General features: G+C 38.9%; 1 protein-coding gene across 1 annotated transcript in view; it reads right to left on the bottom strand.

The window, feature by feature from the left end:
• abtb2b (ankyrin repeat and BTB (POZ) domain containing 2b) overlaps positions 1 to 13,380 on the bottom strand; it is a 50,443-nt gene that overhangs the window by 2,116 nt on the left and 34,947 nt on the right. The window contains exons 4-16 of the mRNA XM_007571765.2: positions 11,631 to 11,841; positions 6,469 to 6,621; positions 5,928 to 6,093; positions 5,588 to 5,677; positions 5,317 to 5,418; positions 4,823 to 4,919; positions 4,063 to 4,198; positions 3,259 to 3,521; positions 3,004 to 3,182; positions 2,811 to 2,916; positions 2,544 to 2,646; positions 1,329 to 1,416; positions 253 to 321 (exon numbers count right to left, since the gene is read on the bottom strand). Coding sequence (XP_007571827.1) covers positions 253 to 321; positions 1,329 to 1,416; positions 2,544 to 2,646; positions 2,811 to 2,916; positions 3,004 to 3,182; positions 3,259 to 3,521; positions 4,063 to 4,198; positions 4,823 to 4,919; positions 5,317 to 5,418; positions 5,588 to 5,677; positions 5,928 to 6,093; positions 6,469 to 6,621; positions 11,631 to 11,841 — 1,763 coding nt within the window. The remainder of the gene's footprint in view (positions 1 to 252; positions 322 to 1,328; positions 1,417 to 2,543; positions 2,647 to 2,810; positions 2,917 to 3,003; positions 3,183 to 3,258; positions 3,522 to 4,062; positions 4,199 to 4,822; positions 4,920 to 5,316; positions 5,419 to 5,587; positions 5,678 to 5,927; positions 6,094 to 6,468; positions 6,622 to 11,630; positions 11,842 to 13,380) is intronic.

The following is a 13,380-nucleotide window of genomic DNA, read 5'->3' as shown; positions in this document are numbered from 1 at the left end:
TTAATTTTGGCAAATGAGCCCAATTTCATGGAAAATTGGAGGAGTAAAAACAAGTTTGATCACATACCTTTAGAAAACAGATTAATATGATCCACATGTGCTAATGACCAGGTGCCTGTTCACCCAATATATCATAACATACTGTTCTGTGATCTCACAATGACTGTGTAGTAAAAATGTGTGAACATCTTTAACTGTCTGTGCAGTTCAAGTCAATCTAATTAGCATGATCTGAACCTTCAGTGTTCTCACCTCCAGTAAGTCCATCACATTCGTTTTCAGTGATTCTGTTCCTCCACAGTACAGGTAAGACATCATCATCTGTAGAGAGGTCAAATGTCTAGTTTAGCAACATTTCAGCATCAGTTTATCTAATTGTTTTGGCATGTGCAGGAAAAAAGAGACTACACTGTAAAAATGTATTTCTTTCAAACATTTTTTTTTTTGCTAAAGTAAACATTAGGACACCCTGTGACCCTTAGGCTGAAGGAATGTCAATAAGACACTTCTTGGAGCCATTGGACGTCAATCTGGGGTTTACTACATGTGCAGTAGAATCACATCAAAGCAACTGAATTACATCTAGGTCTGGTCTTTAACTGGATCTAGGAATTTATTTCTCATGGGATTTTTTTTGTAATTCTGAGGGTTATTATTGTGTTCCAGGTTACAAATAGTGTTATTTTCCTTCAACGTCCTCTGGTTTATGGTAGAATTAATGAACCTATGATAATGAGCTGGCTAGCTCTTGCTCTAGCAATGCATCTCCAAGCCCCGTCACTTCCAGCTCTTCTTGAAAGTTGGTATGCGATTATTTTCCTGGAATGCTTTATTTCTGATTTAATGCGTTTCCATTAAAAAGAACAGCAAGAAAATCAAATGTGAATCTCGGTTCACTCAGTAAGTCATCAAAAACATTCTGGACGATGATCCTCCAATTACTTCCTGTTTTTTTCATGCACCAGTGGAAACATCCAGTTGTTGATCGTGTGATTCGTGTAAAGCATAAAGTGTTTACTTTGCAGTTTTGTTTTTTCTAAAACAATTTTTCCATTATTTTGACAAATAATTCACCAACTTTGTCAATTAATGCAGCTAATGTCATGTACTGCTGATGTGATTTTCACAACACAAAATAATCTCTGACTTTCCGGTATAATGAAGCTCACATCAGTGGCTATGCAATATTTATGGACATACGGGAATTAACATGGGTCAAAGTATATATTTACAGTTTTTATGATTTTTTTTTTCAGTGCTAGAAATTAAAACTCATAGGGTACCCTAATCTATTTTTCATATTATTGTATGCTAGATTTTTTTCATACCTGGAAAATATGGTACTTGACATCGCTGATCTCAATTTCTTTGCTGGGGCTTCCATCTGATCCAGAGGATGCCAGCAGAGATTTGAATCTAAAAGGAAAAAAAGTAGTTTTATCAATGTTCAATTAGGTTTTCCTCTAAAAACCTCAAGTAAATTAAATGCTCTGAGAAATCGATTGCTTTTAGCTTGATTGGCCCTCAAAAGTACCAACTGGCCAGAAACCTAAAAAACATAAGCTCAACCAGGTAATATTGTTGACTACTCTTTGGTATGGATGCTGTAACTGAGTTAATCAACAATAAATGGAGTACAGCTATAAAAACGGATTCAAAAGAAAGTCGTTTTTGACATGTTGGGATATGTCTGCATTCTTTCAAGTTACAACGTATAATAGCTCTATTATACGTTGACTGACTTTTCCCTACAGTGTCGAGAAAAGTCAGAAATTCTCCATTACAGAATATGTCCGATTTGGAAATCTCAATTATTGGAAGTCTTTAACCACGAAAGCATAGGTTCCCAGTCGTGGTTCTTGGTCACAACTGTCCTGCATATTTTATTTGTTTCCCCATTCATTTAAGCCACACATGGCTTAAATGAATGGGTGATAAACTGGGTTCTAATCTTTTAAAAAGCCTGACCTGCTGATTTCGATTTTGGCCGATACCATTTTTCTCTTGTCTGAAATGTTGCTAAATATAGCAAGAAGGTTGGTGAGATGGGTAGCTAGAGTTAACTGTAAATGTGCAGACATGACCTGGTAGAGGTCCGTCTGTTGGTCAAACCTCTCACTGGAGAACAGAAGAGGACAGTGGCTGATTTTTAAGACTTTGCTAACCCTAACCCTTTGATAATTTCAATCAATTGTACAGGAGTGGGGACGCATCTAAAACATGCAGTACATTATGTCCTGAGGGCCATGGTTGGGAATCTCTGCTCAAGGGAAGACATACAGAGGCTACAGTTTTAGAAAAGTACTAAAAGGTTATTCTAAGGGCAGCTTCAAACTGAGCTCTTTAATCATTTTGTTCACTTAAAAATAACTTTTACAGTGACTCCTTTCACCAATGTGGTAAAATGTGTTACATGTCAGTCAAGAAGGTAAGAAAAAAAGAAATCTGAATACATTTTGGCAGATGAAAACTCAAACACAAAATTCTGATTTGTGTGTCTAAAATGAATACACATCTGCAAAATGAAGAGTGGTTGCACTTACTTGTCAGAAGAGGTTATCAGAAGGACTTTGTGTCCATAAAATGGTTTTCCCTCCACCAAAAATGTCACATCTGACATGTCTGGGTTGTTCAGAAAGAGTGGATCTGTAAAGATCAGATTAACAATATGTAAATGACTCAGATTTCAGCCCATCACATCCTACTTTCAGTGTAATAATAAGCTTATAATTTTTGGCAGCTTTGTTTAAAATTCCCTCTATAGGACAGTGAACTACATTTATTCATACAGTCAATCAAAGCTTTCTCACCCAACTGAGCTGAAAGAGACGCCTTCATCTCAGGGATGGCTGGAAGTGGTGCTGAGCCAAAACAGTGACTAAAAATAGCTGCCAGCTGCTGTATAATGGCATCGTTCTGAAAGAAAGAACAGAAGGTCAGGATTATTTCTTATTCCGGAGACTGAAAAGTAGTAAACGTCACAGGCTTCATGTTTGACAATACCTTGGTGGTTCGCAGGATAGTGAACATGAGGGGCAGGCCTGTGGTGACAAGTTCATCACAGTAGTCCTCTTCTCGGACTGTGGTAAACTCTCTGAGAAGAGAGAGGATGGCCCCCGTCTTGGACTGCTGATGGGCACAACGAAGAGATTCCAGCCACACATGCAGTTTCCACGGCACACCTAATTACAGACAAGTTTGGTTTTAGAAGCACAAATAAACAAAAGTCTTGTTGTCTTATGGCTATCTGAAAGGTACCCATTGCATGAAGCTCCATGGTGACATCAAGATATCCGTGCTCGGCACTGTAGTAGCTAGCTTCTTGAAGAGCCTTCATCCTGGCCTTGCAGAGATTGGGTATGTCTGCATCCTGCAGTGCCGGAGTGCCATTGGAAGGTGTTGGAAGATAAGGACACATCCCTGGAATTTCATTCTCCACTCCTTCTGCTAGGATCTCCTCCAGAGACAGGACATCCTCTTTGATCTGCTGGGGTTGAGTCAGTAGCTTTCTCAGCACGTTTCTGATGGAGGAAGGAAACAACAAGCATTAAATCGGTTATCTGTTCTCAAATGGTAAAACATACTTACATTTCTGTGACCCTGTGATCTATGTGATTAGATAATCCATCACTCTTAGTGTGGAATGTGAAGTGTTGAGTCTACACAGAGTTCACATGAACACACAGCAAACAGGTGGAGAGGATCACTCTACCAGTTGGTTTTTAAAAAACAAATGGACAACACAACCCCCTGCTCACTTTGCACACTAGATACATTGCATCTCCACTCAGAATTAACTTAAAAATAAAGTTTCAGTTAAACAATATTATATGTAAAATTAAAAAACGACAGTTATTACAGAAATGTTATGACTTATGGCCTTCACAAGGAGTGTAAGCCACAATAAGTCATTACTAAAGACATTGGCTGATCAGAGAGTACTGTAAGTTGAGTGGACGAAAACAGTGTGGTAGGATAAAATATAAAAATACATGAATTTTTAGTTTGTTTTGAATTGAAGCACTGAAAAAAAGTAATGTCTCAAAATGAAATCCGACAAACCTGTGTCCATGTGCAGCAGCATGACTGAAGCAGTTCATGTCTTCATAAAGAGATGACGTAAGAGCATTTCCATCATGGCTCCTTGATAAGGGGTCAGCGCCACGTGCCAGGAGCAAAGTCACCATCTCATAGTTACCTGAGAAACACATAAGCACCTATCAACTTCTAAACACATTTTATTAAAATCAACTAAAAACTTTTAGTTTTTCTCCAATTGCTTTTTTTTATGTACTCAAAGATTACTTTCTTGAGATCAGTGTATTGCAGTTTACATTAGATTCATAAACCAGCAGCACATTGACATTAAGGCGTTTTGCTCACTGTCACTGCAGCTATGTGTGGACCATGTGTCTTTTGCTACACTGTATGGCTTTCAGATGATCCTGTGGAGGAATGTGGGCCAGAAGGGACTAAACTACTGCAGGCAGCATTTCTTTTTTCACCACACTTTCATTTTACACTCTAATTCCACTAATCCCCCCTCTCCCCTCCCACTACTCCTGCACATTCACAACTTCGTGATCTATGGGAAAAGTATGCCAATAACTCATTGGCATATTGAATGCCAATGAGTTATTAGATGTTTCACAGACAGACGACAACCTCTCATTAATTTACCTTTCTGTCTTACAGCTGTTTTTGCATGTAAGTGTATCAAAACTTTACTGGCAATGAATCAAATGAGAACACAAACCCTCTGTACATAAGCAGCACTCTAACATGAGCTATGCTTTGAGCTGAAGTGTCTGCGTTTACCCACCTGCTGCAGACGCCAGCTGCAGCGGAGTGTCTGCTGTGGTCTCCTGACCATTTCGGATTGCTGCCCCCTCCACATTGGCTCCCGCATCCAACAGAAGCTGCAGATAAACGTCACATCCATTTATTAAGCATGTCTTGAAAGTAGATTAAAAGGACACTAGCTTATAAACAAAGTACATCAAAGTGGTTAATTATGCTGATAAACGGCACATGTGAAAAGACGTTTTTGTTCACCAAAAGTATAAAAAACAAAAATTGTGAAAAAGTTTGGGGTATTTTTTAAGGTTGAATTTACAGTTCATTAGGGTTAGGTTTTCTTTTATAGCAAGAGGGAACACATTAACAGGTATTTAACACTGTTTTGTCAGGTCTATGGTTAGATAGGTCTACAGCAAATGGTAAAAGTGGAAATTAGAATACGCTAAAAAAAAAAAAACACCATTCAGTGGAATTTTAATATAACACTAAGGATACTAATATCTGTATATGTTGTACCTGCACTACAGGGATGTGTCCATGCAACACTGCAAAGGTGAGAGCTGTCCAGTGTCGACTGTCAGGATGTACAGAAGGATACTTTGGGGAGTACAATGGAACCTGCATATGCAGAACAGATTAGAAAAAAATAAATTCTCTCAAGGCAAAGACTGGAAATGTTTACACGGATAACCATAGTGGACTTTGGATGCCATTTTTGCAAATATATCCGTTGACAAATTGTTGACAAATACATTGTAAAGGTTGAGGACATCTGTTCTTTATTTACCGCCACATCAAGGTTGGCTCCAGCATCAATCAGCATCTGGACAAGGGCCTCATCTCCAGCTGCACAGGCATACATCAGAGGGGTCATACCCTGAATGACGAAGAGGAAAAGCGCAAGATTAGGCAAGAAAGAAGCCCATTCATCATGCATGCAAGCTTTCCTGCCTTCAGGTGAGATTACTTTGAATTTGATGAAAACTGGCGTACTTTTATGAAGAACCCCTGATCCACAGCTGATTTGTTCTAAACTTATCCACAAAAAGTTAACATTTAAATCAGTGCATCTGCATGCACTTGTATATAAATCGTAATTACTGCATTTGTTCTAATAGTGCTCATACCTGGTCGTCCATGCTGTTGACCCCATCTGGCCTGAGCAGGTCAATAGCTTGACCAATGAGATCAGTGCGTCCACAATTGAGCATCCGAAAACCCAAGTCCAGGTTGAATTTATCTATGGCAGCTTTGGAGTCCAGACGCTTGAAGGAGCTAAAGCAACACTCCGGCCTTAAAAGGAATCAAGATTTATACACCTTATTAAAGGAATCAAGATTTAAACACCCTATTAAAAACCTTTTATAACCACCAAGTGGCTCATGCTGACCATATGTTAACATGAAATGTTTTTCTACAGAAATAAAACTGTACAATATCACTATTCTGCCAGTGTGTAGTTACTGGTCTGCTTCTCACAGCCTGTGCTTTTTAAACATAAAGCTGAATCAGTTTAAAAGTGCAAAGGTAAAAGACAACATAGCTTTAAGGGTTTTCTTTCTGCTTTTTATTTTTGTAGGTCAGACAAATTGAAATGTATACATGAAATATTAACTGACTCAACAATAATTCAATTCGTGAAAGGACAGCAGTTATGTGTCGATTTACTTTAGTTGTCTTGGTTCACAGTCAAGTCCTGGAAGGAGGAGCCTGGCGGTCTGTCTGACATCATCACTGTCCACCAACAGGCTCTTGCGATGCTCGGCGTGAACTATGGCCACTCTCATCCACTCCATCAGAGGCGGCAACAGCATAAATGGCCTAAAAGAAAAGATCATTCACCATTGTTTGTTGATCTTGAAATAATGATGAGTAGTCTTCAAAGCCATGTTTGATTTCAAAGTCAAAAGCTTAGATGTGCACCAACCAGGCGTTCCTAAAATATTAACCATAAAAAAACAAGAGCGTCCACTGAACCGAAAGATAAAAAAGATTTTGAGTTTGAAGATTTTGGAGAAGATTACACAGATTTTGCAGAAGTAAGGATGATTGTATTGTTGTAGCCATGTCTGACATTCTTAAATGCATTTGGATTAAACACACCCTTTTGCTTTGTCTGTTTGTCTTCATCCTCCTCCTCCATCTGAATCAGCAAGAGATGATGCGGTTCTTAGTAATGTAATATCTAGTCAGTTATCTAGTGTTAAGCCTTTTTGTCTCCACCTTGCTCTGACCATATGTGCATAGAGTAAGCTTGTGAACAACAGTGTTTTACTGTGAATGGGATTGTTTGCTTTTGGTCCTTTGGAGCCTCAGCGACATTCTGTTAATGGCTGCATGAACACTGCCATTGTGCTATATTAAGTTACTGGCGACTGTCTTACTCCTGCTGTGATGTTTGTTCTCGGTGAGCTTACATCTGTTCTGATGTGATCCAGGGTTCAATGCAGTTCATGAATACGCCTCCATTTATATTCATGAACTGCATCAAACCCTGCACTGTGCAGCTGTAGTTAACAAGGACTGAGTCTTGCAGTATTATTAATTCTGATACGACTGCTTAGATGACATCAAAATCTCTGAGCAAAGTGTAATATTTTGGTTTTAACTGACCTTTGGCAGCTTTTTTCCTAAAATATCCAACAGATCAAAATGCATTTAAATACCTGCAGTTAGTCTGACACGAGCACTGAAGTCTTTTTTTTTTTTTTTAGATTTTCTGTCAAATGCTGTTTTGTCAGTAGCAGATCAGTCAGGAGGGGTCTCACCGTCAGCCAGGCGTGACTGTGAACAAGCAGACTGGGAACTGATGAGCTCAAGAAGGAGGGAGGGGGTGTGAAGTGTAGCTGCTGGGTGCATATAATTAAGGTCTAAGTGTTTGGGAAACAGCTAGGAAGCAGGTGGGATATGTCAACGTGAGGCAGGGGGGGTTGGGAGGCAGTCTGCCACTTTTTAGATAGTGCTGCAGGCATAGAGTGATAAGAACGCCATGTTTCTGAGGAGGGAAGGCCCTGTAGGTTTGGGAATCAATGCTTATAGCTCTCTTAATGTGCTCCACTTAACACAAATTGGATTTTGCAGGTGGATGTATTCATTCATTTCTACATTTATTTATTTTTTTTCTTTTAAAAACACAGCACTTGCAGTGCAGATTGTTTATTGTGTTGCTCTTTCCAGGCACATTCTAAGCAAGTCAACTAAAACAAAACTGAACCATCTCCAATTTAACATATTTGGCTATTTGCACTTTACACCCATTGCTCCATTAGAGGATTAATCTAAAACCTTATTAATCTGTCAGTCTGTTTAACAAGTAAGGGAGTTTTAAGAGACTGCACCATAGTCCTGCATAGTCTGACTTACATTTTCTTGAGCATCACCATCTATGTCAGCTACGAGCAACTAGTGCAGTGAGATTTGATTGAATAGGCAAAATAAAAAAGATCAATGAAGCATGTAGTACGATATTAATACTGTGAGTGATAAATAATAGAAGTAACACGACTTCCAGATGTACAACTTACAGAGAACTTTACAGCCTCTGTGATGAGTGGATTTCTAAAGCTCATATAGCATAAGGTTGGAACGGTGAAAGGTTTACAGACCTGATGAGACAGAATTGATGTTCTACAGTGATAGAGAATGTACATTGAATTGGATAGGGGTGTATATGTTTGGGTGTATGTTTATAAAATGTATAAAAATCAAGTTTTACTGACAAATTTGTCTAACAAAATTGGTTAATTCCAAGATACCAGAGCAAGAATTGACAAAGGCCAAGTTATTCAGGTAAAGCTTCACAGATGTCCTTTTACTCCCATATGTGGATTAGCAACCTGCGACTGACCGAAACCCCATCACCCATAACTGGGATGTGTTGGAAGAAGTCTTAGAGCTCTGAAAGACCTTTACCAGTAAGACCTTAATGCATCTATGTAGAAGTGCATGTTCAGCAGATGCAGCTCGTCTTCTCTCATAATTACCCCCATCTTTCTTTCCTCTTCCTCTCATTAAACTCCTCATATGACTGCTGCGCTAAGTTGTGCCCTTAAACCTGAAACAAAAACTGCAGCTTCGTCAGAGATTAGATTAACATCAAAGCCTTGATGGCAGTTAACACTGAAACCAGATAGCCTTGTGACCCGACATGCTGAGAGCCACGCTCAGAGATGCAGACGATGAATTTACATAGACTACCATGTACAGACTTTCCCACACCTACAAATATAAACATTGGCTTTGAATTATTGCACTTCTTCAACCATAAAAGAACGATGAGCTTAATAAGTAATGCTCAGGTGTGTTTACTTTTCATGCAGGACAGATTAGAGTTCAAACATTTGTTGCTATGTCCAGTAGGGACTAAAGCTTAAAGCTTATTAATTTATATATTTAAAGGCCATCTTGTCTTAATCAAATTAGTAGCAATGTGACAGACAAGTTTAATCACTCATCTAGAAGATGAAGATCTTTTTTTAATCTATATTTGAAAACAAGAATCAAACTATAGCTTATCAATTACATTTTATTAGTGCTCTAATCTATCTTTTCATAGTAAAGGAGTGTCTTTAGTCATTTGAACACAGGATGATTAATGATTTCTATTCCAACATTGTGCAAAATCAAGCATATGCTCAGACCAAAGTGTTTGCCTTTCTACGTTTCATGCAGTTTAATAATTATCACATACAGCAGCTTTATTTGGGACCAAAACGAGTCTCGGCTCTTGTAGTAAAAGAGAATCTGCTGTTAGTCTCTCACCAGGCTTCCTATAACATTTGATGATGTGGCCCACACAGATTCTGGCAGTTTTGAGTTTCTGCCAAAGATTTTAGAAAGCTTCCAATAGAGGGTGGGTCACAGAGATGAAGAGGCCCTCTGTAGCAGAGAACTCTGCAGCATGAACAGACTTTACCATTGTAATCACTACCAGGTTTGCACTTCCATAGCCTACCACCTGAGTTGGCTCCGTAACATTTTCAGAATGTGTGCAGTGATGAAGAAGCAGATGCTTTTGAAGAAAAACAGAGTGTTCGAATGTTTAGAAAGAGGGCTATAGTTTTATTCTGCTCACATAAACCAGTGGGATATAAATCCAACATTAAAAACATCTAAGGGTTTTGAAGAAATCCTTAGCTAGGAAAAGAGAGGGGGGATTTTACGGGTCGGTTTCCTTTGACGCTATTGAGAAGTCCACCTTAGCACACTTATACTGTGTATGTTCACTATTAAATGTATCAGAGATAGATGGCCTCATCTCTTGCCCCTTAAACACATGCATATAGTGTCAATTAATTAACCTTTACACAGAGAGGAAAAACCGTACATCTTTTCCCAGATCGTTTACATTTATTAACTTTCTGAGAGATTTACACCTCGGCAAAAATGAATCTGTTCATTCCAATCAGCATTTCAACACATTTTAAAACAGAGGACTTTTTGGCAAGTTTATACTCCCTACTGCCTGTTGAAATCAAACAGCAGAAAATATAATTTCTTCGACATTAAAGCCTCTGTCTAAATATGAAAGTCATTTGCAAATAGAAGAGGCTTAATTGCAAAAAGTTATGTGCAAATATCCAGAGAGTGCAAATATTTTCCAACTGCTTTTCTAGACACTCTGTACTTAGAGCTGTTTAACTAAACCTAACTTGGAGCGGAATTAGAGAGACAGAATTACAGAGCACCCGTGCTTCTTTAAACCCATTAAATCACCACTGTTCTACCTAATTTACACCTCAAGGTGCTTTTAAGTCTTCTTTCAACCCAACTTAACACCTGGGACCATTTTCTCCTAGTAATTAACGCAATAAAAAATAACACTTAAATGACCGACCAGAGGGCAAGATGATTAGACAGATAAAAAAATAAATAAAAAAAAACATTAAAAAAAATACGAGTTGCCACTGGAAAAGCTACTGATTTAATTTTAGAACTAAAGCGGTAATTTCAGAGGTTTAAGGGGTTTTCTATTTGCTGTGGATAAAGCTGTGGCTTTAGTTAGATCTCTGGTAAACTCATTACAAAACCTCTAATCTCCAATTCCACTAAGTAAACGTATGAAAAGAAAAATCTTGAAATAACATTTAAACCTCTTAAACCTTTTTTTTTCACATTGTAGCACTTTACGTACAAACCTCAATGTATTTTTTTTTTATCTTTTTTAGATTATTCTTTGTAAAATAGCCCAAGTGTAGTCAGATTGAATAGAGAGACTGCAGATGGAAATTAGATTGAAGAGCTAAGGTCTGGTACAAAGCAAAATATTTTTCCCATTGATGCTCTTATATATGGCTTCTTTCAAATAATCTGAAGTTTTTTGCAGACTAGCTGGTTGTCTTCCATAATTGTCCTGTATTTCTATCCATCTGCCCACTAGTTCTTCCCAGCTTTTCTTTCCTTGCTGAATAAAAGCATCCCATAGCATTATGCTGCCACCACCATGTTTCACATAGCATGCACTGCACTCAGCACACCACTCGGTTTTCTCAGAGCTTTGATGTAGGACAAAAAGCTTAGCTTCAGAATTATCTGATCAGGACTTCATCTCACATGTTTGCCAAGTTCTCTAAATATTCCTTTTGAAACTGGAAACGGGTCCAATAATCCTTTTTCTTACTCTTTCAGATAAAATAAAACTAAAAAATACATAGCATGATAAAATTTTACATTTTAGTGCTTTTGAAAGGAAATGTGTGTGTGTGTGTGTGTGTGTGTGTGTGTGTGCGTGTGCGTGCGTAAAACTTACATTTCAGTCAAACCCCAAGTTTAATTTTGTTATTTAATAGCTTGTTACATCCTGGCAGAGTTCAGTCAGCCATGATTCCTACCTCTCTTTGCTCAGAGCCATGCGTGGGGGATCCAGGTTGGGATTCTCCATGGACTCCATTTGCGGGCAGCGCAGGAAGTAGTAAAGGGTGTGGAGGGCGTCAGGCAACCAGGACACAGGCTGCTGGGCACGGGCGTGACGGGCAGGGCTCTGTCCTGGACGCATTGAGCTGAGACGCTGCATGTGGTGCATGGCACGGGACACCAAGTCACCTGGAACAGAGCAAATATAACGACACTGAGCATCAGCTAAAACATTTGATCTAGTTCCTCAATTCCCAGGAGATGGATGTGCAAAACTGTTGAGTAGTAGATAAAAAAAAACATATAATTGGAGTTATGTGTTTAGACTCTGTGGTCTTCCAGTCAGACCGGATTTCCTCCTTTCCTCAACAACTTTCCTCCATGTCTCAAATGAACTCTGCCATTAGTAGCGTCATTATCAGTAAGCAAAGCCAGACAGCCAGTCTAAAACAGTAATTCATCTTTAATCACCGAGGGGGTTAATGGGAGTACAGACAGCTGATCACTGGCTCTAATGAACTGTTCAACTGTTTACTGCAAGAACAATTAGATCACTGGAGTCAGCATATAGATCTCAGTTTCGGTCATACAAAAACAGATTTGTTATATGAAATCTACAATCTTATCTCAACTAGTCTTTATAAAAACATTAAAGAAAAAAAAGCTCCACTATATAAACTTAGTGGGGAACTGTCAGCATTTAGGAAAGGCTTGCTTAGATAACAGAAGGGGGAAAAAAACCCCAAAACAATCAGAAAAAAAAGAACAGGAAAATGTGATAAACCTTCTAGATACTGTTGGGAGACCACAGCCGCTGTAAGAAAAACACTAATCACACATCAGCATTACACAGGTTAAACTTGGGACAGAGTTGCATTCATTTAAAATTATTAGGCACATTTTCAAAGGCATAACAAAGCTCTGTGTCTAGTTTAGCTGTGTGAGTGTGTGTTAGTCTATAGAAGTTCTTCTGGGTTCCACCACGGGGGTAAGGCTGGGTTAGACTGACCAAAACAGACCCCATGTAAAGCTGAAGGGCCCCCTTTGTGCTAACCAGCACCAAATATACCTCCAGGAGGGCTCAGTGGAATTCCTGCACTACATTGAGAGCTTCTCTCTTAGTTTCCAGTCTACATTTTCCCCCTCAACCTAAACTTGGCTCCAGACGGACATGAAATGCCAATTCTTGAATTATAGATTTCACCCAAAGTCTTGTAATAATCAAAGTCGTTTTTTTGGGGGGGGAGGGGGGGGGTTTAAATGCACATTGATATACGTCATCTCTAGAATATTTTTGATGTATGCAGAATAATTGTATCTACTCTGCATACATCTGTTGTCTATGCAGAAATCCATCTCTACAGACGTTTCTCTGATTGGAGCCAAAGAGATCAGACAGGCAAAGTGCCAAACCTGCTGTATTTCTGTTGTATGTATGCGAATCAGTGGACACGTGTGTGTGCATGTGTGTGTTTATGTTTTTTAGGCGTGAATATGTGTAGATGCCAGCCCTACCCAGATTTACCCCGTTTCACCCCACCAGAGAGAAGTGGCACAAAGAGGCCACTGAGCAGAAGTGAGAGAAAGAGCGTGTCTGTACTTTCTTAATGCCTCACTATAACGGCGGCAACGTATGAACGTAGCCTTGTGCTGCAGGAACAAATGACAGAGTGTTGGTTCATTTGGAGTAGGAAACTTATCCTTGACCAAAACTATCCTCCATTTCTT

Source organism: Poecilia formosa, unplaced genomic scaffold, assembly GCF_000485575.1.
Source record: "Poecilia formosa unplaced genomic scaffold, Poecilia_formosa-5.1.2 Scaffold287, whole genome shotgun sequence".
Taxonomy (NCBI): Eukaryota; Metazoa; Chordata; class Actinopteri; order Cyprinodontiformes; family Poeciliidae; genus Poecilia; species Poecilia formosa.
Note: the sequence above shows the minus strand (reverse complement) of the source record. Positions and strands in the feature narration are given on the sequence as shown.